The sequence below is a fragment of the Brachycentrus maculatus genome, unplaced genomic scaffold, assembly GCF_059751285.1.
Source record: "Brachycentrus maculatus isolate JH-2025_06_01 unplaced genomic scaffold, ASM5975128v1 h1tg000114l, whole genome shotgun sequence".
NCBI lineage: Eukaryota > Metazoa > Arthropoda > Insecta > Trichoptera > Brachycentridae > Brachycentrus > Brachycentrus maculatus.
In genome coordinates, this window is record NW_028280867.1 from 215,649 (window position 1) to 242,334 (window position 26,686).

At 36.8% G+C, this 26,686-nt stretch overlaps 1 protein-coding gene across 1 annotated transcript; it reads right to left on the reverse strand.

Annotated features, from left to right (window-relative positions):
* LOC148309980 (43 kDa receptor-associated protein of the synapse) lies at positions 1-25,510 on the reverse strand. Its single transcript, XM_088259201.1, has 13 exons — positions 25,356-25,510; positions 16,172-16,254; positions 14,760-14,947; positions 13,439-13,590; positions 11,866-11,988; positions 9,649-9,832; positions 8,010-8,210; positions 6,719-6,828; positions 6,078-6,176; positions 4,764-4,845; positions 2,603-2,796; positions 1,909-2,023; positions 1-180 (listed from the first exon to the last, which is right to left on the reverse strand). Exons 1-13 carry the CDS (start codon positions 25,391-25,393, stop codon positions 82-84), a joined length of 1,668 nt encoding a protein of 555 aa, XP_088115327.1. The 5' UTR covers positions 25,394-25,510; the 3' UTR covers positions 1-81.
* Positions 25,511-26,686: the final 1,176 nt, after the last annotated feature.

Genomic DNA, 26,686 nt, shown 5'->3' on the forward strand with positions numbered 1-26,686 from the left:
ACTGATGATAACAATATTTTATGATACAGCATTGGTGATATTTTCAGGGTGAATTTGAAGATGTTTTATGAAAATGTTTGTTCATACACTCGAAGTGACTTGATGGCTACTGGTGTCGGAGTTGAGAGTCAGGTTGGAGGCCCGCAATGAATGTGGAAGAGAGGGGGCAGCGAAGAATTCCTGTAACACAAGAGTTATTTCTGTGGCTGTTGGTAAAATTTTAGTGACAAGTCCTAAAAGGCAAATGGAGAGTTGGGAAATGCATTTATTATTTACTTTGCTTATTATGTACAAGGTTTGTAGATCATCAATGGATTTTTGTTACTACAACTACTACTACCATCACGCCGTTTCCCCGCAGGGGTAGGCAGAGAGGATGGAACGCCACACTCTTCTGTCCTGACATACACTCCTCGCCTCCTTCACATCCATACATCTAGTCATACATGCCCTCCGATTACGCAGACTTTTGACACCGCTAGATTTTAGGTTCTGATTGATCTGATCGTGCCAAGTCTTTTTCGGTCGTCCACGTTCTGTTTTCCTTTTCACATTCGCCACATATATTTTCTTAGTCATTCTCTCGCTATCCATTCGCTCCACATGTCCATACCACCGCAAAGAACTCTTCCTAATCTTTCCAATTATTCCTCGTTCAGCCTTACATTCCTTTCTTATATCGTCGTTTTTAATTCTGTCATACAATGATTTTCCACACATTCGTCTGAAGGAGCGCATTTTAACAGCGTTCACTCTGCTTTTATCTAACTAAATGAATATTTTTTCATTTAAATCTGTGTTGGGAACAGGAGGGATAATCTAGTGTGGGCCAATCAGGAACTTGTCAGCATTTGCTCATTGCTGGGAGGAAACCACGTTGCACTCCTCAGGAGAAGGTGGACTATTGACTGTCATCAGCAGACCTTCCGTTCCACTAGAAGACAGTTAGGTATTTTCATCTTAGCTTGGTTTATGGTACCAATGTCCTTCACTAGTTTTATCATGTATGATACCACCTCTCGTGAGAGTTCCTTATCCCGTCAACAGACCTTCCGTTCCACTAGAAGAGGGTTGGGCATTTTGTGACCTAGCTTGGTTTATGGTAGCAATGTCCTTCACTAGTTTTATCATGTATAATACCACCTCTTGTGATAGTTTCTTATCTCGTCAACAGACCTTCCGTTCCACTAGAAGAGGGTTTGCATTTTGTGCCCTAGCTTGGTAAACCATAAATGTTACCAATGTCCTCACTATTTTTATCATGGGGTTGACGAGGTGTGGGCAGAAGACAGGTCTCCTGTCTCCGGAACTTGTATTTGTGAGGATTTTAACAAAACCTACAGTTATTTCATCTTGGGTAAGTCATGGTTACAATGTTACGTCTAGATGCGAGTTAGATTTAACCTTCAATATGTCACGTGATGGGACTCAACCCTCGCACAGGCGCAATGCCGGAGATTTACAAATGGGTGCAATTATTTAATGAATATGTACTAATGTAATAATAGGTTGTCGATTCGTATTCTTGTATATTGACCCTTTGGTAACCAGGAATTTTGAGGTTACTATGCCAGAAAAATCAAGACCTTGACAGGACACTGCAACTGAGGAAGCACATGTCGAAAATTGGACTATATGATTCTCCAGTCTGCAAATTTTGTATGGAATATAACGAAACACCCACCCACATTCTCTATAACTGTGACGCACTTGCTCGCAACCGAAGTCACATCTTTGGAGGACCACTACTAGCTTTGATAAGGTGAACCTCCTAATACTAAGACAGGTTGTGAGCAACATGACTCACGTAGGTCTTGAGGTGAACTCTCCCTCTTCCTGTTCATTGTGTAGTATAGACCTTGAGCGGGACACCTGGAGTATGCCTGTAGAGTGACTGTATGCAGATACCTGTAGGTCGTGATGGGTGGGGGCGGTTAGGAGGGCTCTAGAGGGAGACTGGCAAGCTGCACAGCCCCGGGAGAGAGTAGAGCAGTTCTTCCTCTTCATCATGTCAGCCACACACCTGTAAGGCAAAATATTTATGACATGTTATACATATTTGATTTAAGTTTTGTACAGGTAGTATTTGTGAATATTACACGTTTATAAAGCAATTACTTAAACCAGCCTATGACAGTTGATAGATCTCACACGTGAAAAAGGATGTGAAAGGATGACAGACGCCATGGCGTAGTCGGGAAGTCACTTGACCGCGAAAACTGGCATTGCGAGTTCGATTCCTGCCAATTGCAAAATGAATTCAAGAATTTTTTAAAATTGGTCTAGGTGTTTGTGATGTGTTTTTTACATATACCTTCCCTTTCCTAAATATCTTATCTGCAGACAGGCATTTTAAATAAAAGTTTTGTGGGATATTCCTTAAAAAAAAAACAAAGCAGAAATCCAACATCATAAATTTGAGTAGTGTGATTGTCAACCACAAGTGAGATGGTGAATGTCACACTTGTATACAAACAGGTCCTAAACCTTGTAAACACCCAAACATCCATATTTATCTTGTCTATGTTGAGATATCAATAAAAAAAATATAACCAAACCCAGATTTGTTCAAAAGCATTCAAAATATTGATGGTAGCCAGACCTGGCGTGCAGTATGTGCGAGCATGGCAGCGCCTCCAGCGCAGCGGGCGAGGTGCCCAGCGCACCGCCGCACTGCGGGCAGGCGGGGTGCGGGGCGCACGTGTCCGCCAGACTCTCCTGCTGGGCGCGGGCCTCCTCGTCCCCCAGGCTGGAGTAGATCCCCGCCAGGCGCTTGCGAACCGTCCGCACTAGGAGCTGAAGGGAGCGAGAGAAACAAGTGTTGAAAGATGGTCATTGAAAGGTCTCCAACTGTATTTTTAGATCTGATACAGAACCGTCTAGAAGGCATTCTGACAGACCTCTCTTCCAAGGGAAAATCAGTTTTTATTGATTTGGAATAATCAGTTTGCATTGATTCGGCAGTCAGTTTGTGTTTTTACTTAGTAAATACCACTATATGGTATATTAACCTTTCTGGGAGTACAGTTTAGCTGAAGCTAAACTGGCAGTGCGCAACGGAGTCCTGGTTCCAACTCTAATGTATGGAATTGCAACATGGAGTTGGCAAAAGAAGGATGAAAGTAGACTGAATGCAGTCGAAATGCGATCTCTCAGAAGAATGTGCGAAAAAACGATGATAGATGTGCAGAGGTGAAATAAGGAAGGAATGCAAAGCTGAGATAAGCATTATCGATAAAATTAAGAAAGGTGTGTTGAGATGGTTTGGACATGTGGAACGAATGAGTGAGGAAAGAACGGTAAAACAAATTTATGAGGCGAATGTTAGTGGGAAAAGAAGCAGAGGAAGACCGAGAAAAACATGGCACGATCAGGTATGCCAAATACTTGAAAGTGGTCAGATTAGAAGTCGTAACAATCGGCGGGTATGTATGAGGAGATGCATGAACGTGGAAGAGGCGAAGAATGTTTGCAAGGACAGAGTGGTATGGCGCTCTATTCTCTCTGCCTACCCCTGCGGAGAAGCGGCGTGATGGTTAGTTAGTTAGTTAGTTAGGGAGTACAATAATTGATGTCCGACTTTCTATGGGGAGTGGGTTCTTTTTACATGATTTTTTTTATTATATTTTTCCACTAAATCTATGTATTATGAACATAGAAATTATATAAAAATAATTTTAAAAAATACAACTCACTATCTCGAGGTTTAGTTTTATGACAAAATTACTTAGAAGTATCCACAGATGTCATTGCTATACAAGTTACATCATACCAACTGACAGACAGACTTCGATGTTCATAAACGTCGATACTCCTTTGAGGAAAATTCGCACCGACTTTCATTTACGTCCATACTCCCGGAAAGGTTAAAATCTATTATGACACATATATACGGTGTTTGAAAATAATACAGAATTCATTGAAACACGTATCACAATAGATTTATAGAAGAAATAGTGGTATTAACTTCTTCTCCGTCTCAATCCTCATTGCTGAGGGTTGTGACCCTTGCAGAAGCAATGACTCTTCTCCAGTTATCCCTTGACTGCGCTGCACGTAGCGCTCCAACCACCGAGGTGCCTGCTGCTGCATTAATTTGATCGGTCCATCGTGTGGGGGATCTTCCTCTCCCTCTCTTTCCCTCCAGGCTACCGATCACAACTAGTCGTTCTAGGCTATCCTCGTTGCCACGTCCAACGTGTCCAAAGAACTGGAGAATCCGTCGGATACAGATATCGGCCAGAGTCAAGCCATACAAGCGTAGTTCCTGCGAATGGACTCATTGGTGCGTCTAGCTGTCCATGGAAAACTTAGTAAAACTTAAATTAAAAATGGTAAAATCAGTGTTAAAGATGGCAAATTTGATGATCATTGAAAGCTCTCCCAACCGCATTCTCGGATCTGATACAGAAGCATCTAGACTTCCTGACAGAGCCCTCTTGAAAGCCAATTATTTTAATGACCTTCTTCCTAGCTTCATCCCAATTTTTCGCCTTTGTAGACTGATGGGGTTAGCTATCCTCATCCTCAGGTTATAGGTCCTTCTATCATATACGTCACCTAGGCCATGGCTTCAAATCATGTTATCTCACTGCAGCATCTATGTGCCCATACCATCTCAATTGCCTTTCCTCTACCTTACTATTGATGCCTGTTACAGCCAGGCTTCCACGAATGCGTGGGCTCTGTATTTTGTCTCTAAGGGACACTCCAGCTGACCATCTAAGCACTCGCATTTCAGCAGTTCAAAAAAATGTTTTTACCTTTGCTCCTACTGACGTGGCCACTTCCAGAAGTCTGGTGTTGAATTCCAGAGGTCGACAGTTACATATTTTCTGCTGTAACCTGGAAAATATATATTATATATTAATGGGACGAAAAGATCGATAATGATATAGAAAGGAGAGTGAATGCTGGGAACAGAGTGAATGGTGCACTGAATTCTGTTATGGCTAATTAAAAACCTATCAGCGAAAATTAAACTGGCGATACACAACGGAGTTCCTTATGTATGGCAGTGAAACATGAAGTTAGCAAAATAAGGATGAAAGTAGACTCAAAGTAGTCGGAATGCAATCTCTCAGTGCGGCAAAACCATGTATGGTAGATGTTCCAATGGTGATATAAGGGAAGGGTGCAAGGCTGAGATAAGCATTTTATATCTTATTATTAAAAAAGGCGTGTTGAAATGGTTTAGGCATATGAGTGAAGAGAGAAAAGTAAAACAAATTTATGGGGCCAATGTGTTTGGTAATAGTTGCAAAAAGCAGAGGAAGACCGAGGTAAATTTGGTATGATCAAATATTTCAAATACTTGAAAAACTCAGGTCATGAGTCGGAAATAATTGGCGGGGTACGTATGAAGAAATGCGTAAATGTGGATGAAGCTAAGATTGTTTGCAAAGACAGATTGGTGTGGCTTTCTATTCTCTCTACCTACCCCTGCAAAGAAGTAGCATGATAGTTAGTCTTTGTGAGGAATGTGGATATGTTGCTGACACAGTGGTGACAAAAACATCCCTCAACCGTGGGAATACCCACATAGTCTGACAAGCGTCATTCTAGATTAGTCTCTCCTTAAAAGCTGTCACTCACTTAGAGCTACCTAATGGTACTGGAACACATGATGAGGAAGACGGAAACGCTCAAATGAAGACAATTGTTTATTTATCAAAATTACAAAAGTTATAAGGGCGAAAAGAACAAAGCAACGCCAGTAGACACGAAGAGCGAGAGCGACGTATATACGTTTGAATTGTAATCTTATCTGAGCACACAAATATTGGTCCTCCACCCTTTATATACGATTTTAAAGGAGCTACATGTGGTGGGGACAATATTGCAATCAAAATAAAAGTCTGCGTCTATTTGTTCTTCTCGCATACATTTGTGAATATAATTTTAATACACAAATTCTTATAAAAAATACACAAATTTGGAAGGAAAATACCTAGTTACTTAAATATAATAAACTAGGAACCTTTTACTGATAATCGTCCATCACGTTACCGTACAACAGTTTTCATCTTAAGGGAAATGATTGGGCAAAGTATGAGGATTGTACAAGTTTCTTTTACCTCAGTGCTTCAAGGCATCTCGCAGCTCCATCCATGGCTTCCATTTGTGCTAGCCTGTCTCCCATGGCCTGGCCAGCCCCCATGGCTACCTCATACTGCCTGAAAATACGCCAACGATACTATATATATCAAACCAATTTTAGTGCTGAGATTTTTCCTTATACCATATGTATGCTGAAATTTTGAAAGACTTTTTTTGCAAAAATGGTCCATTTTATTAGGTGTGCACAAAATCAACAATATTCATCCCAAATAATGACCGATTCTAGTATTTTTTCCTGGTGTTGGTCGAAAACACAAAACTACTAAAATATAATAGTATTTTGGGATAAACACAGTTAGATATTTGTTTAAAAATAAATTCAATTTCAGATAAAAAATCATTTCACGAAAATGTGTCTTTTAAATACCTCTCCTTCAGAGCTTGCGTAATGTTCAGATAGATACTGTGAATGAAAAAAGTTAACTTTTCTTATAGCAATCATTAAAAAATTACACATGATCCGAGCAGGGTACCAAAAGATCCCAGTTCACATTTGTATGGAACTAGGATCTTTTGGTACCCTGCTTCGTTATATATATTTGCCCTTATAATACTAAAGTTGTGGAATTAAAATTCATATATGGGGATTTAAATTTACCTTAGCGCTCTTCCTATGTCGCATTTCCTCCTGTAAATGTCGCCTGTGATGCGGACTGCACGGGCATAGCTGCCCTGATCGCCCGCCACTGTGGAAAGCCTCATAGCTTCCTGCAAGTCAACAGCACTAACTCAACCCTATGTTCACAGTAGTCTGGTATAAGATGATGTACTTACAGTACAATTGTCGTGAATGAGATAATTTACTCAGAGTTTAGTAGTCTTGAATGAGATTATTTCTATTTTATTTATTGTTTCGGCATTAACTTTGTGGTAAGACATGTTACAACGATTAAAGAAAACACTTGTTTTATACCACTTGAGTTTTATTATAGACTACATGTTTCAGAAGTTAAACTTCCATCATTCAGGTCTGTATAATAACTAAAATATAAAATATAAAATTGTTCTATAAATAAGGAGAGGGGAAAGTAAGGGGAAGGGGTTAGTCAAGGGACGGAATTTGAAAACAAAGGAAAAATGGAAAGCAATGGCGAAGAATTTTGAAACAATATATTATTTAATAAATTATTATTAGTTATTATACAGACCTGAATGATGGAAGTTTAACTTCTGAAACATGTAGTCTAATAAAACTCAAGTGGTAAAAAACGAAGTATTTTCTTTAATCATTGTAATTATTATTAGAATTAAGTTTTTTTTGTATTTCTAAATTTTCAAGATAATTCATAATTTGGCCTTTATATGGAACAAGGTGTAATAATTTTAATTTAAGAGAGTGAAATGAGTGATTAGTATATATTATGTGATTTGCAAATTCCGAAAAATAATTACTAACAAGACCGCTATGATGTTCTTTAATTCTAATCTTTAAATTTCTCGCAGTTTGGCCAGTTTGAACAATTTTATATTTTATATTTAAGTTATTATACAGACCTGAATGATGGAAGTTTAACTTCAGAAACATGTAGTCTATAATAAAACTCAAGTGGTAAAAAACGAAGTGTTTTCTTTAATCATTGAGATTATTTCTCATACAGTACAGGAGTCGTACATGAGATAATGTGCTTACAGTATAGTAATCGTGAATGAAATAATGTGATTTCAGTATGATACTCTATGATATAATTGTATCTACATATATAACTAACAATACAGAAGTGTGAAAGCGATAATGACACAATGCTCCTACAGCACAGTAGTCGCCAATAAGATAATGCACATACAATGTATTGTAGCAGACATGAATGAGATGATGCACTCACAGTACGATAGTCGTGAATGAGATAATGTACTGTTCATAGTAATATTGAATGACATTATGCACTCACAGTACAGTAGTCGTGGGCGTCGCCGAGCTCCCCCTGGCGGCGGAGCGAGGCGGCCATCTGCAGCAGCGCGGCGCGGTGGTGGCGCGTGTTGAGGTCGCCCGGCTGCAGCGAGCGCGACAGGTCGTATGCGCGGGCCGCGTGCGCCGCGCCGCGCTCCGCGTCCAGCAGCCGCCCGAACACCTCCGAGAGGCCCACGTACACCTGGGACAGAGAGATACCGGCTCATGTTTACATTTAGTAACAGTACAACAGATGCGAGTCGTGGCATGTCGTGAGTCGTGGGACCTCACTAAAGCTCAAAGCAAGAAACTAGCAAGTTTTGAAATTAGGTGCCTGAGGCGAATACTGGGTATAAAGTGGTATGACTTGGTCAGGAATGACGATGTGAGGAGAAGAACTCAACAGCCCCTCATACTGGAAGTCCTGAAGAGAAGAAGGTGGAAATGGGTGGGACATGTCCTTGGAATGTCACCTGAGAGCATCAACCCCTTATGTCTCTTCTTCCAACTCCGAGGATTCCGGCGCCCATTCACCGACTATACTCAGCGGAACTTCGAGACGCCGGATTGACCTGGGAGGAAGCCAAGGAGATGGCGCGTGACAGAGTGACTTGGAGACGTCTCGTGTTGGCCATATGCTCCACCTAGGGAGCGAAGATGGAAAGAAGAAGACAACAGATGCGGTATTCCTGCGTAGCTAGCTTGTCAGGATGACCGGGATAAAGAAAGATGAAAGGGGGAAAGTGGAGCCGGCATATTATTGCGCCTTCTTCTCGGTCTTCTTGGGCTGGAGCATGGCCAAGATGTTGGGCAAGACGCCTCCCTGTGTAATGGTAATGTCAGAGAGCAGCTGGTAGAGCTCTCGTCATTGTGGGTAGTCAACAACAGATGGCGGGGGGTGATGCTGGTCTTCTTGTTGGCTCTGCTGCATTGCCGGGCATCTCCAACACCTTGGCAGATAGATACTGCATATCGACGGCCCCTACGTAAAGTCCTCTATCTGCAAATCTGTTACTTTACAGGAGAGAGCTTAGAACATTTTATCAACGTATTCTTTTTTATTAATTAACGGTTTTATCTTAAATTCTCTACTAGTATTATACATTCAAAAACACGCTAAAATAATGTATTAAATCGTTTTAAATCTTTATACTTTGTCAAAATTAAGTAGTTAGCGTTTTAGGAGTTCGGTTCATTTCGAAAATTAGATGTAGATAGCGTCTTATACGGCTGAAAACTAGGCGTAATTTATTTTATATATATATTTTTTATTTTTTATATTTGTTTACGTTTATGTTGTCCGCCTCCGTGGTGTAATGGTCAGCGTGTTTAGCTACCGTGCTGGAGGTCCCGGGTTCGATTCCCACGGGGGGTGAAAATAAATATTAGTGATTTTACATTGTAATATTTATTTAATATTACCCTGGATTGGTTCCGGAAGCGCAAAAGTGATCACCTTGCCTTTATGTAAGTAATGATCAAGATAGCACTGCATCAGTTTGATGCAGTTCCCTATGCACCATTGGGTGCGGATAAGGGTTATAAGTAATATTTGTAGATAACATATAGCAAATATCTCGAAATTGACAAAAAATTTAGTTAGAGCACTTTACGTATGGTAGGTCGATATGCTCGCATACCTGCAGTAGGAGCGCGTTGTCCCGCGTGGTCTGGGCAGTCTTGTGTGCGCGCTGGAAGCTGTCCACCGCCTTGCTGAAGGCTCCGAGCTCCAAGGATACGGATCCCACTGTGAGGTGGACGTAGCCCATGGTGGAACAGCCCTCGCAGTCGTTATACAGAGACTGCCTGGCATACGAAAGGGCCCTAGAATCATCACATAAATTTTTACATAATTGTTTTAGATACCTTTAGCACCTTAACATTTTGTTTTCTTATTATTTGTTCATTTTATTTTTATTTAATACACACATATCGTAGTCATACAGGAGAAAGTCACCAAGTGCATTTTTAACAAAAACGTGATCATTGACTATTTGATATCTTACTAGATTAATATTGCCTTGAAAAAAATCCCAAAGGATTTTAAACTTGAAAGTATAATATATTGACTTGTTAAACATGACTAACTGCATTGATGTTTATTTTCTTGCCAAGCAAAAGTGACTTAAATGGTTCTCCTGAACATTTTGCGTTTTGTTAGTTGGTTTTTTTTTCCTGTACGACTACGTTTCGGCATTCACTTTGTGGTAAGACTTGATGATATTGTAAAAGAAAAACACTTGTTTTTTTACCACTTGTACCACCGCAGGGATAGGCAGAGGGAATAGAACGCCACACCACTCTGTCTTTGCAAAAAAGATTCGCCCCTTCCACGTTCATGCATCTACCCTCATACATACCCGCCGATTGTTTCGACTCCTAACCCGACCACTTTCAAGTATTTGGCATATTTGATCGTGCCAAGTTTTTCTCGGTCTTCCTCTGCTCCTTTTTCCAATTAAATTTGCCTCATAAATTTGTTTTACCGTTCTTTCCTCTCTCATTCGTTCTACATGTCCAAACCATCTCAACACACCTTTCTTAATTTTATCAATAATGCTTATCTCAGTTTTGCATTCCTTCCTTATTTCACTATTCGAACATGTATCATACATTGTTTTGTCGCACATTCTTCTGAGAGATCGAATTTCGACTGCATTCAGTCTACTTTCATCCTTCATTTTCCAACTCCATGTCCACAAACTGTCTCTCCAGGCTTTTCCACCAGCTCCGTAGCATCCTCCCAAGTCAGGTTCGCCTCGCTAAGTTCAGACGAGAGCTGTCGATGAATTGTCAGCAGTGGTCGTGAACCCGATGCCTTGAAAAAGAGGCAAGCTTGATGGCGGCTCTCGGGAGGCAGGCGGAATACATGGCCAAGCCAACTGAATCGCCTTTTCTTGACGACAGTTGTGACCAAGATTTGCTGCGTCCTACGCCTTATCTCTTCATTCCTCACAAAGTCAAACCACCGCACACCTAAAATTCTTCGCAGACACCTATTCTCAAAGCTAAGTACACGCTGCTCTGGGCCCTTGTAAGGTGCCATGTTTCACAGCCATATAAGAGAACAGGAGCAATGCAGGCATTGTATAGGAGCATATGATCTTCACCGAGTAAAGATCCGATCTCCAGACAGCCTTCATACTGTTAAATGCGGACCCTGCGAGTCCTAAATGCACTCCCAATTCCTTTTGAAGGCTGCCATTTTCAGTTTCGTACAATCCCAAGTACTTGAAACTCTCGACCATTTTGATGAATACCTATTTACCCTGTCAACGATTAATTGGAGACCCTCGATGGAGTCATCAATTATAACAGCAGAAAGGGAAGTGGATTATTATTTTTTTTTGGGGTCAAGGGATCTTGCATCCCTTATGTCACTGTGACTATTGTGACCTTCCTCTGTATTGCAGCTCACTGCCAAGACCTACATGAGTCATGTAACTCACGACCTGTCTTGGTGGTAGGAGCTTCACCTTCTCGGAGTCCAGTAGAGGTCCTCCAAGGATGTGACCTCGTTTGTGAGCGAGTGCGTCACAATTGTAGAGAATGTGGATTGGCGTTTCGTTATCCTCCATACAAAATCTGCATACTGGGGAGTCATGAAGTGAAATTTTTGACATGTGTTTCCTCAGTCTGCAGTGTCCTGTCAAGGTCCTGGTTAGGATCCTTATTTGTTTTTTGCTAAGCTTTATAGCTTCTGTGGTGAATTACCGTGAGTACCGCGTGATCAGTTCCTTTGCGTGTTTCATCCCTGAGGTGTTGGACCAGATCTCTTGGCTCTTGTCCATGGCCCAGTTTTTCAGACTAAACTTGATAGTGCTGAGTGGAAGTGGAATATATGTATGTATATATACCTTTCCAGTCCTCCTGATGTTTGATGAGCTCGGGCCAAGTTGAGGTAAGCTTCAGCCCTCATAGAAGGAGAGTCCAGCTCCTCAGATATCCCGAGCTGACGGTGAGCAAACTCCAAGGATTCCCTAAAAATGTACAGGAAAATTATTTTACTCATTCTATCAGATGGCCCTACGGATGGTATATCGCTCACTCCTTTCAAGAACGTCATAAATAAAAAAAACTTAATTTTTCAGGAGAATGTTTTTAAATTTAAAAAATATAACACAATATATTACAAATAAATATCAAGCTACTTACTGAACTTTTTACTGTGCAACAGATCTTTTTATGTAAAACCTGAAGGTTTTTTCTCTCAAAAAATCACTTTTATTTATTTGACCCCCCCCTGGGAATCGAACCCGGGACCTCCAGAACGGTAGCTGAGCGTGCTGACTATTACACTACGGAGGCGGACAAAATATATACTTATATATTTATATATATATATATATATATATATATATATATATATATATATATATATATATATATATATATATATATATATATATATATATATATATATATATATATATATATATATATATATATATATTTATTTATTTAAAATATGTCACATGCTGTAAAGTGTCCCAAAATTTCATGAAAAGTCGTGAAAAATAAATCACCTTAGGGAGTATTGGGACCAACTCAACAGGTGTGAACATTATCTTGAATGATTGAAAAGCCCACAGCGCGACGGGATGTGGTGCTAACCTTGCTCGGCTACTTTATAGTATTCCCTCATATGTTCATTATTTAGTATGGCCGAAAGACGTCTAATGTTCGGTTTATAGTCGTAATAAATTACGTACGGAGCTTTGTGAAGACGGAAACAGCGTGGGTGGTATTATTGGGACATTTTTTGTGTTTTTTGTTCATTTGCAAACGTGGCACATCGCTCACTCCTTTCAACAACATCGTAAATCGAAAATCGTCAACTTTCAGTTGTGCATGTTTTATCCCAAAAAAAAGTGTTCAAGGATAAGCATTATGGATAAAATAAAGAAAGGTGTGTTGAGATGGTTTGGACATGTGGAGCGTACGAGTGAAGAAAGAACGGTTTAACAAATTCATGAGGCGAATGTAGTTGGAAAAAGAAGCAGAGTAAGACCAAGGAAAACTTGGCACAATCAGGTATGTCAAATACTTGAAAGCGGCCGGGTCAGGAGTCGTAATAATCGTCGGGTATGTATGAGGAGATGCATGAATGTGGAAGAGGCGAAGAATGCTTGCAAAGGCAGAGTGGTGTGGCGTTCGATTCTCTCTGCCTACCCCTGCGGGGAAGCGGCGTGATGGTTGGTTGGTTAGTTAGTTAGTTGGTTTTGGACTGTTATTAATGTTAGTTCTTTTGTGTATGATTTTACGTGTGAGTGTTTTGTGTACTGTTATGTGAATTGTTAGTTCTTTGCGTATGATTCTACTTTCGAATTACTAAATCTCTGTTGTCATGGGCTAGTTACCCTACCTAACCAGGTAGGTTAGATCACGTGGTACTAGGTTGGGTGACGTCAGGTGAGGTTAGGTTGGTACCTGTACTTCCCGAAGTCCATGTACGCCTGGTAGAGGTAGCCGAGCAGCTGGAACTTGTCCCCGCGCTGCCGCACGCTCTTGAGGGCGGACAGCCACGTCTTCACGGCAGCTTGCTGCTTGTGCGCCGCGTACAGCTTGATGCCCTGCTCTATCTGGAACGGTTACCGAGTAACGTTTTAGGGAACGGGTTACAAAGAACAGGTTATTTTATTTGGGAATTCGACAGAACGGTGACATCAGGTTATTGACGGTCAACAGTCTATTACGGGATCCGTAAATTACGGGAATTACAGGATCCGTGAAAGTTCGAAAGGAACTTTCACGAGAGGTGGTATAATACATGATAAAACTAATAATAATAATAATAAGGCCCTTATCCGCACCCCAATGGTGCATAGGGCACTGCGTCATATAAAAGCAGTGTTATCTTGATCGTTTACGCATGAAGGAAAGGTGATCAGCCCTCCGCTTCAGGTACCAGTCCAGGGTAATACTGAATAAATATAACAGTGAAAAAATCACTTATATTTATTTTACCCCTATTGGGAATCGAACCCGGGACCTACAGAACGGTAGCAGAGTGTGCTGACCATTACACTACGGAGGCGGACATGATAAAACTAGTGAAGGATATTGGTACCACAAACCAAGCTAGGACACAAAATTCCGAGCCCTCTTCAAATGGAACGGAAGGCCTGTTGACGACAGTCATATTACCCTAGAATAGTTCCTAAAGCGGAGGGCTGATTACCTTTCCTTAATGTGTTAATGATCAAGATAACACAGATGTTTGTAAGATGCAGTTGCTTATACACCATCGGTCGCGAAAAAGGGTTAGAAGAAAAAGAAAAACAAGTTACAAGGAACGGGTTATATGTTGCAGGTAACGGGTTACAAGTAACAGGTAACGAGTTCAAAGTAACAGGAAACGTGTTACAAGTAACAGGTAACGTGTTACGAGTAACAGGTAACGTGTTACGAGTAACGGTTACAAATAACGTGTTATATATTACAACATTTTGAGTATGTCCAAATACAAGTTCACAAAATCATCTCACCAATAGATGTCTCTAGTGAAGTTCTAGTGATTCAAGAATAATGTTTCAAAATTGGTTCATTTATATATAGAGCCAAAGATGTGAGTAGCGTGGTTGTCAATAATGGGTAGAATTGGTGAATGTTACACGTGTGTAAAGTGATCTCTTAAACCAGCCTATGACGGTCGTCAGCCCCGTAAATGCCCAGACTTCCATATTCTTCTTCATCTTTGATGAGATGTCAAAAAATAATGTTATATATTAGATCAGTTATTCATGGTGACCTTTCGTTTAGCCAAGTAGCGGCCGAGGCGGTGGCGACAGGCGCCGAAGCAGTCCAGCAGGCCGGCGCCGGGAAGGCGCGCGCGCGGCGCCGGGGCGGCGCCCTCGCAGCGGGCGCCGCAGCCGAGCGGCGCGCCGGGGGCGCCGCCGTTCGGCACGCCGGAGAAGTCCTCCGAGAACGGGTAGAAGTCTGCAACGGAATAGAAAAAAAAACTAGATCAACTAACTAGATCAGCTACTAGAACCAACAGACTCGCGTCCTCACGTACTCATACAACTTACTGATTGTAAATGTCCCACCGCATTCCCAGACCTGGACCTGATACAGAAGCATGTATGTAGGCTTCCTGACAGATCTTCTCTATAATAATAAGCGAGGTACATTGAGAGCTGTCCCACCGCATTCCCAGACCTGATACAGAAGCATCTAGGCTTCCTGACAGACCTTCTCTATAATAATAAGCGAGGTACATTGAGAGCTGTCCCACCGCATTCCCAGACCTGATACAGAAGCATCTAGGCTTCCTGACAGACCTTCTCTATAATAATAAGCGAGGTACATTGAGAGCTGTCCCACCGCATTCCCAGACCTGATACAGAAGCATCTAGGCTTCCTGACAGACCTTCTCTATAATAATAAGCGAGGTACATTGAGAGCTGTCCCACCGCATTCCCAGACCTGATACAGAAGCATCTAGGCTTCCTGACAGACCTTCTCTATAATAATAAGCGAGGTACATTGAGAGCTGTCCCACCGCATTCCCAGACCTGATACAGAAGCATCTAGGCTTCCTGACAGACCTTCTCTATAATAATAAGCGAGGTACATTGAGAGCTGTCCCACCGCATTCCCAGATTTGATACAGAAGCATCTAGGCTTCCTGACAGACCTTCTCTATAATAATAAGCGAGGTATATTGAGAGCTGTCCCACCGCATTCCCAGACCTGATACAGAAGCATCTAGGCTTCCTGACAGACCTTCTCTATAATAATAAGCGAGGTACATTGAGAGCTGTCCCACCGCATTCCCAGACCTGATACAGAAGCATCTAGGCTTCCTGACAGACCTTCTCTATAATAATAAGCGAGGTACATTGAGAGCTGTCCCACCGCATTCCCAGACCTGATACAGAAGCATCTAGGCTTCCTGACAGACCTTCCCTATAATAATAAGCGAGGTACATTGAGAGCTGTCCCACCGCATTCCCAGACCTGATACAGAAGCATCTTGGCATCCTGACAGACCTTCTCTCTAATAGTAAGCGAGGTACATTGAGAGCTGTCCCACCGCATTCCTAGACCTGATACTGAAGCATCGCATGACTTCACACATACTATACACTTTTGTTACCAGCGCCTGCAGATCTGATTTCGATTATGTTTGAATGTAGTGAATGTGGAATGAGTGCCTACCAGATCCTTCATCTAGCGGGAACCTCGTGTTGTCAGGAGATCCCAGGAGCCTCGTGGCAGATAGTTGATGAGACGGCACACCGCTGGAACAAGATGCAATATTTAGGTACAATTCCAACAGTCCATGCAAAATGCAGAGAATCCTAAGTTCTAAAAAATCCTGCATACTGCCAGTGAATACATATCGCTCACTCCTTTCAGCGATATATTCATATATCAAAAATCGTCAATTTTCAGTTGTGCATGCTTTCGTAATGCCCAGAGAATGTACTATATCCCAGCAAAAGCTTCATTTTTTAAAACTTAATATTTACCTGCTACGGGGCATTTTGAAGAAAAGGTTTTGTTTTTTTTTTTAATATGCTAAATATTTTTCAAATGAAGAAAAAACCTTCAGGTTTTACCTAAAAAGATCTGTTGCATAGTAAAAAGTTCAATAAGTTGATAGATATTTATATTTAATACATTTTACTATAGTTTTAAACTTTCAAAACTATATATTTACCGGCTCAAAAAGGTAATTTAGAAACGGCATATTTTTAACTTAATATTTTTCAAATGAGGAAAAAACATTCAGGTTTTATCTAAAAACACCTGTTGCACAATAAAAAGTTCAATAAGTGGCTTGATATTCATTTTTAATACTTTGATTATATTTTTAAACTTTAAAAACGATATCCTTAAAAATCATGTTTTTGATATTTGACGTTGTTGAAAGGAGTGAGCGATATGTACTAGAGATCATTGCTCTGACGAAAAAATGCAGAGAAGCTCAAATGCACACAGCGATCCATGGAAAGATCCATACTTGGTTTGAGCCTGAGAGATGAAATTAAAAATAAAGAAATTAGTAGCAGATCCAGAATAGCGGATATCATGGATCGGGTGGCAAGACTCAAGTGGCAATGGGCGGGACATGTTGCAAGACAGGACCCCACAAGATAGACCCCTAAAATTTTGAGATGGAGACCTTGGGAGAGTAAAAGAGGCGTCGGAAGACTTCAAAAGAGATGGTCCGACGACATAGTCGCTGTGGGGGGTAGAAACTGGCTGCAAGCAGCAACAGACTGAGAAAAATGGAAGGATTTGGAAGAAGCCCATATCCAGCAGTGGAGGTCAGAAGGCTAGAGAAGAAGAAGAAAATAGGTGCAAGACCCGGGAATCAGACTTTCACGATATATAACCCAAGAGTTATATATATATATATATATATATATATATATATATATATATATATATATATATATATATATATATATATATATATATATATATATATATATATATATATATATATATATATATATATATATATATATATATATATATATATATATATATATATATATATATATATATATATATATATATATATATATATATATATATATATATATATATATATATATATATATATATATATATATATATATATATATATATATATATATATATATATATATATATATATATATATATATATATATATATATATAAATATATATATATATATATATATATATATATATATATATATATATATATATATATATATATATATATATATATAATATTTTATGAAGTAAATAATAACGTGATCAACAAAGTCATAATACCAAATTCTGTGCAATATACTTAACAATGTTTGTGAATGGTTCTAAATGTTCAATATGGTTGATTGGCTTCTTGATTTACATGTAATATCCAATAGATACTAACCGGTTTATGGGTTTTAACCGTTCAGAACAATACCTTAAAGAAAATAACCGTTAATTATATGAAAAATAACCGTTAACCGTTAATATCATGGATTATAACTGTTAATATCATAGATAATAACCGTTCATAGTATTAAAAATAACCGTTAATAATATTGGTAAAAACAGTTAATACTATAGATAATAACCGTTTATAATATGGGTTATAACTGCGAAACTGGCGTCGCGGGTTCGATTCCCGCCAAATCCAAAATAAATTCTAGAAAAATTTATTATCAATTAGTCTGGGTGTTTGTGATGTATTTTTCCCACTCATCTTCCCTATCCTTACTATCCCACCTGCAGACAAGCCTCTAAATGTAGAAGCTATCCGGGTTATTCCTTTTTTTTTAAAAAATAAGTTAACCGTTAATAATATGAATAATAACCGTTAATACCAAGGGTAATAACTGTTAATTTTATACGTATGGTTAGTAACAGTAAAAATATTAAAAATAACCGTTAATAACATGGGTTACAACAGTTAATTATATGAATAATTATTATTTTTTAAACCCTTATCCGCACCCCAATGGTGCATAGGGCACTGCGTCATATAAACGCAGTGTTATCTTGATGGTTTACACATGAAGGAAAGGTGATCAGCCCTCCGCTTCAGGTACCAGTCCAGGGTAATATTGAATAAATATGACTGTGAAAAAATCACTTATATTTATTTTACCCCCTTGGGAATCGAACCCGGGACCTCCAGAACGGTAGCCGAGCGTGCTGACCATTACACTACGGAGGCGGACGAATAATTACCATCAATAATTGTAAAAGCTACTAATATGAATAATTACCGTTCATAATAGTTATAACAGTTACTAATATGAATAATTACCATCAATAATTATAACAGTTACTAATATGAATAATTACCGTTAATGATTGTAACTGAATAATATGAATAATAACCGTTCCAGATACTCATCTGCTAAGCTCCAGATTATATTAATACTATTTTCAAACATATTGTATAGACACCTTTCAATTAAATTATACCGCTAGGCTACCATGACAGAGGTCCCGGGTTCGATTTCCAGGAGGGTGAAGATAAATACCAATTAATTATTAATTTTCCTATACTGCTACCTGAAGCTCAGGACTTGATACTTTTCCATCGTGTATTTGACTATCTAGACAAAGTCTCTTTACAACGCAGTGCCCTATGCACCATTGGCTGCGGGTGAAGGGTTAGAAGGAAATGAACTGACTAGAATATCTGACCAAATTGAACAAGTTGATTAAAAAAATAGCTAGTAAGCGGTGAGACTCTACGAGGAGAGTTGCTATTTGCAGCTAAACTTACCGCCGAGTGATCTTCTAGGTGGCAGAAAAGTGGGAGAAAAATATACATTACATTTAATACAAATATATTACATTGAATTACAAACATATATCTAATAAATATTATGAAACAGGGTGTATTACATTCGATATCCCGAGATACAAAATCTTCTGTGAGTCTGCTCGTTACTAATAAATAACGTTTTAAATAACGTAATATTTTGTGAGACAAATAATAACGTGAATTTTAAAATATACTTTTCCTATTTAACTAATATTACAATATTATAACTCATATCTGGAATACGTCACTTCCTAAATATAAAGCAATATTTTTTTAAAGAAAAGAGAAATATTTGTGTTTTTATTATTTACACAAATATTTCAATTTCATACTATTTCTGTGAGCCTAAGTGGCTCATTATTAGAAATAGGTACCAAATTGTGGTAGAGTGGGTTCGAACCGAGAAACTTGACTTCAGAGACCGCGACACTAACCACGGGACCACAACCCGATACAATTAAACATTACTTGAAACATTTGATTAATTTCACTTTGACTACTGCGCGACACAACTGTGTGGAAGCGAGATTTTAATTTCAATATATATTCAAGTACAACATTTTCAGTGTGTCTAAATACTTGTTCACAAAATCTGGATTATCTCCAATTATAGGAGTTATTTTCATATTATTTTTTGACATCTCATCAAAGATGAAGAAGAATATGGATATTCTATTATAATATCTCATCAAATGATGAGATGTCAAAAATAATATGAAAATGACTCCTGTTATTGGAGATAATCCAGATTTTGTGAACAAGTATTTGGACACACTCAAAATGTTATGAGTATTTTAATGTTTTAGAATTTAAAAAACCCTGATGATGACAAGGTTTTGTTCGAAAGCGGTTGGTTAAAGTGTACTAATAATAAATAAAATGTTTTTGTATTAATTTTAAATCAAATACAGATGTTTTGAGTCTACTAAGTTGTATTTTGTTAACACAAAAAAATAATATGGTGACAATTGTTTCGCCTTGTTAGGACATTATCAAACGAATTTTATGAATGACATTCGTTTGATAATGCCCTAACAAGGCGATACAATTATCACAATATCAACTTTTATGTGTTTTTTTAGTAAAATATAACTTAGTAGACTCAAAAGATCTGTGTTTGATTTTAAATTAATATATTAATTAAAATGGAGTTCTACAAATTAAACGCCAAATCAATTAATAATTTTAAAATGTTTAAAACAAAGTTGTTTAATTTTATAAAGTTTCTGCGAAAACATTAAAGAAATAAGATTTTTTTCCCCAATAGTTTCATCCCCTGAAATGTCGTAAATTCAGTCTTGTCGAGAGACTGGAATGGGGGGAAAGAAATATGACGCTATGCGAAATAATACAGGATCATTTACCAAAAAGCTGGACAAAACCTTCCCTTATACTGAGAAGATAATCCTCCCTGTCGGCGAAGAAAATTGTATGGGGGACTATTCCAAAACAATAAAGCGATGAGAATAGTTCTTAAGAAAAATAAATATAGCAATGTAAAAAAATGAGAGATGAACTAAAATGGTTATCTGTAAGAAGAAGACTTAAATTTAATATGTTGATATTTATACATAAATTTTTTCACGATAAATTACCAAAATATTTTAAGGATAAAGTTGTCTTAAACAAAAATTGTCACGAATATGCTACTAGACAAAAGGATAAAATAAGACTACCATTATTGAAAAGAGCTGAGTCGCAAAATTGCTTGATGTATAAGGGTTTAAAAATGTATGATGAGATGCCTGAATGTATGAAGAATGAAAAGTGTCTGAAAGAATTTAAAAATAAATGTCTAAGTTACTGTAAGGAAATGTAAATATATAAAGATGATGTAAATGTATATAATAGTTTATATTAGTTTTAATATAAGCTAACTTAAGAAATAAATAAAAATAAAAATAAAAAAACACCCTTACAATTTTAGGTTTGAAATATTTTTACTTCTTATATGAACTGGCCGTCTGCGTAATTTTATATGTAATTTTGTCCGTCTCCGTAGTGTAATGGCCAGCACGCTCGGCTGACGTGACACGTCCTTGAAATACACTCAATTCTCGTCCAATTATCCATTATCGAATCGCCCCCTATGATTTTTAACCATTTTTCCGCCTGATAACGACTAATTGTCCATGATTTATTTGAGAAATTTCACCTTGTTTTTTTTTCTGTTTTAGTGCATTAAAGTCAAGAAAGTTAAAAAAGTTATGTTTTGTCCGCCTCCATAGAATAATGGTCAGAATGCTCGGCTACCGTTCTAGAGGTCCCGGGTTAGATTCCCAGAGAAGGGGTCAAATAAATATAAGCGATATTTTCACTCTAATATTTATTTAATATAAACGCAAGGCTGATCACCTTTCCTTCGTGTATTTAACGATCAAGATAACATTGCGTCTATAATACGCAGTGCTCTATGCACCATTGGGTGCGGATAAGGGTTAGAAGAAAGTTAAGCAGAGTATTTCGTATTTTTTCAATAGCTGTTTTTTTTATTATGTTACGTTTTCAGAATAGCTCCCACTAAGCCAAAAGCACACGTCCAAAAAGTATACTACGCTATCGGATTTTAATGACACTTTTATAAAACGGATTACCTCACACTGTTGTAACGAACCGTTATCAAAAGAAAGCCTAATAATAATAATAATAATAATAAAACCCTTATCCGCACCCCAATGGTGCATAGGGCACTGTGTCATATAAACGCAGTGTTTTCTTGATCATTTACATATGAAGGAAAGGTGATCAGCCCTCCGCTTCAGGTACCAGTCCATGTTAATATTGAATAAATATCACAGTGAAAAAATCACTTATATTTATTTTACCCCCCTTGGGAATCGAACCCGGGACCTCCAGAACGGTAGCCGAGCGTGCTGACCATTACACTACGGAGGTGGACAATAATAATAAAATAATAATAATAACATTTAAAAAAAAGCGATGATGGTGATCAAATGGACACCAATAATGTTTATTTTAAAACGTTGTTTTGACAAATATTGTTGATGACTATTTGACTATTAGATTATTTGACAAAGAAATGTAGTCTGTTCACAGTTATTTTACATCTTGTTTTTCTTAAGTTTTTTTTTAATAATTTATTTGGAAGTATAAATAATTTAAAAAAAACTATCGGTAAAATAAATGTGACCATTTTTTAAAATGATTTATTTGGCAGTATAAATAATTAAAAACAAAAAAAAAACTAGAGGTAAATAGAGGTAAAATAACTGTGAACAGACTGTAAGTTATAATATTATATACTTTTTATTCGTTTTTTTTTAATTACTTTTAAGTGAAAACCTGTAATTGGATATAATTTTTTTATTATATTTTTACTAAACGTTGTTATTTATTATAAATATTCTGTTGGTTTTCCCATAAATAAATAAATAAATGACGATGAAGACGATGGTGTCCTTGATGATGACGATGATGATGATGATGATGGTAATGACGATGATGATTATGGTGATGATGATGATGATGATGATGATGATGGTGATGATGGTGATGACGATGATGATGATGGTGATGATGACGATGATGGTGATGATGGTGATGATGATGATGATGATGATTATTATTATTATATAAGATAAGCACTATCCATCAAATTTAAAAAGGTGTGTTAAGATGTGGAACGAATGAACGAGGAAAGAACGGTATAATAAATTTACGAGGTGGATGTGGTTAGAAATAGGAGCAGAGGAAGACCGAGATAAACCCTGCATGATCAAGTGCATTTATAATATGAAATAGTTTGGCGTGGTCAGTCCAGGAAGAATAATCGGCGGGTTATAATAATATACATACGAAGAGATACACGAATGTGAAAGAGAATAATGTTTCGAAAGGCAGTGCGGTGTGGCGTTCTATCCCCTCTGCCAATCCTGCGGGAAGCGCGTGATGGCAAGTTAGTAAGTTATTTAAAAGGCGAAATATCCCATTTCACCTTGGAAACTTTTCACTGAGTTGATTAAACTTTAAATGAAAGAAAGGGCGTGTTACAAAAGTGGAAGACACTAAGGGTGGTGGTAAAAGGTTATATATATATAACTTATTCAAGCTGTGAAGACAAAGTTCCGTGTTAAATATGAAAGATTTGTGAATAAATTGTACTGTGAAACCTTGATATGTGTCGCCTACTTTCAAAATCCACCAGATCCATGTAAGTCGATTTTACGAAAAATGCATAATTCTCCGGGTAACATTCATCTTTCAAAGATTTGTCTATCATTAGATAAAATATTATGAAATAGAGAATATTCGTATTTTTTTGTTTTTTTTTTATCAGTTTAAAAAAAAAACACCAGACACAAACCGATAATGACGCCATCTCAATTTTTGACCTATCTACGGTCTTTGATTGCCCGATATGGGTCAAAAGGCAAGTTCCATGAATATAGCGGAATTTTCAGGGTTAATATAGCAGGGTTTTCAGTATACAAATATTTTAAACAATAAAACCCACAATTGGCATTCCGATAGAGTATTTATTTTAAAATCTTATATAAGTGGATCTGGCGGATTTTGAATGAAGGCGTCACATATAACAAACGTCTGTTTAGCAAATCTTTTATTCTATTACACACATTTAAGTTTTTAATATAGTTAAAACATTTAAACAAATTTACGACTTTTCAGGCGTCTCATTTCGCATTTCATAAATGTCTCGGCAAAAGGTAGCTTACTCAACTCGACTATAGATGCTACCGAGAACTCACATGTGAAAGAATGTGTGTATTATAATATTAAATTAAAATAAAATTTTGAGAATTGAATTTAAAAAAACGTATTAAAATAATCCGGTTAATATCGTGCATAGATCTAAACAAAAGGGTCTCTGATAAATAAAAGCTTTCTAAATCCAACCAAAGATGGATGTTGTGTACTTACACGTACAACCTAATGAGATTAATGATATATGTAGGAAATATAAAAAAAAATTGTGGTAGTCAATCATGGGTAAAAATTGTGAATTTTACACATGTATAGAGTTATGACTTAAACCAGCCTATGGCGGGTCGTAAGCCCTACAAATATGCAAAATACCAATTATTTTTCATCTATGTTGAGATAAAAATTTCTCATTTGAGATATTTATTTTTTTGTTTTAAGTGTTTTTTCAAAAAGGCCAAATTTCTTGGGTATATTTATATATATTTATATATATATATATATATATATATATATACATTTATATATATATATATATATATATATATATTTATATATATATATATATATATATATATATATATATATATATATATATATATATGTATATATATATATATATATATATATATATATATATATATATTTATATATATATATATATATATATACATATATATATATATATAAATATATATATATATATATATATATATATATATATATATATATATATATATATATATATATATATATATATATATATATATATATATATATATATATATATATATATATATATATATATATATATATATATATATATATATATATATATATATATATATATATATATATATATATATATATATATATATATATATATATATATATATATATATATATATCTATTTACATCGTTCAATCCTTTTAACAACGTCATATATCAAAAACCGTAAATTTTCAGTTCTGCATGTTTTCGAAATGACCAGAAAATGTACAAACTATATCCCAGCAAAAGCAGCATATTTTCAACATAATATTCACCCGCTACAGGGCATAAAGTGATGTTTTTGCATTTTGAAGAAAAGGTATTGTTTAATTTTTTTTATTTTTAAATACTTATACTAAATATTTTTCAAATGGAAAAAAAAACATTCAGGTTTTACCCAAAAAGATCTGTTGCACAGCAAAAAGTTCAATAAGTGTCTTTATACTTATTTTTAATACATTTTATTAAATTTTTGAACTTTAAAAAGATATCCTGAATAATCAAGTCTGATGTTTGATGTATGACGTTGTTGAAAGGAGTGAGCGATATATATATATAACTTAATTCTGCATTTAAAGCTGCAGTGAAGGATTGAAACTAAAGATTGAATGAGATTTTTACCTCAGATATCTCCTCGAAGCTATGGACTCCCATGACATTGTCTGCAAGTTCTAATTACAAATGTTCACCTGCTCTGCATACCCTCAGGTGCACCGTCTGCTCTGCATACCCCTGTGGGGCGTCTTCTCGGCGTGGGAAGATTCCATATCTAATACCTAAAATGAGTCGAGAATAAAAAAAAACATTACTCACTTTAAATTTAAATTTTACTCGGTAATTCGAACAAGCGCTTTGGCGTAGTTCGGTAGATTTTTTTTTCAATTGTTTGTGGTGTATTTTTCACATTTACCTTCCCTATCCTGCATGGTTGAGTGGAAATACCATGACTGACTATTCTCTGTATATGTCTTTGCACTGCTCCGTGTCTGTCTGCTGTGCTGGTCGGAGTTGTGGGCGTCTGTGTACCGGCCAGCGTCGGGTCGGAGTCGGATCTAGCTGACTAATTGAACTAAATACTAATCCCTTTCACTGCCTACACCGGGGTACTTCTAGAAAATTTGGAGACGGATTTACAAACTTGAATTTATTTAGATTGGCGGTGACAGGTATATTGAAAGCTTTTAAATGTAAATTAACAGTAAAATCAGGATACAATTTTGTGTTGTTTCACATTTTCAATAAATTTCGCAACTTAGTTTTAAAAAAATTCTAAATTGCTTTGCAAGAGAAGATCTGTCAGGAAGCCTAGATGCTTCTGTATCAGATCTGGGCATGCGGTGGGACAGCTTTCAATGTATCCTACCTGCAGACAAGCCTCTAACAGCCATTTAACGGACATATTTTCCACTTAACAGAAAAAAATGTAAAGGTATAAAATAAAGATTTATAAATTAAAAATCATTTTTTTATTCAGTAAAAATGTTTTTTAATTAACAAAATTGGATTATTGATTTTGCGGCATTCCGACTTTATTTACGGCAGCTGTTTTGCTCATAAATCGCTCACTCCTTTCAACAATGTCAAATATATAAAAAAAACGTAAATTTTCAGTTGTGCATGTTTTCGGAATGCCCAGAAAATGTACTATATCCCAGCAAAAGTGGCACATTTTAAACTTAATACTTACAGGCTACAGGGCAGAAAAATGTTGTTTTTGCATTTTGAAGAAAAGGTGTTGCTTAATTATTTTTTTTAAATATACTAAATATTTTTCAAATGTAGAAAAAACCTTCAGGTTTTACCTTAAAAGATCTGTTGCACAGTAAAAAGTTCAATAAGTGGCTTGTTATTTATTTTTAAATACATTTCATTAAAATTTTAAACTTAAAAAACGTTCTCCTGAAAAATCAAGTTTTTTTGAGACATCGCTCACTCCTTTCAAGAACGTCATA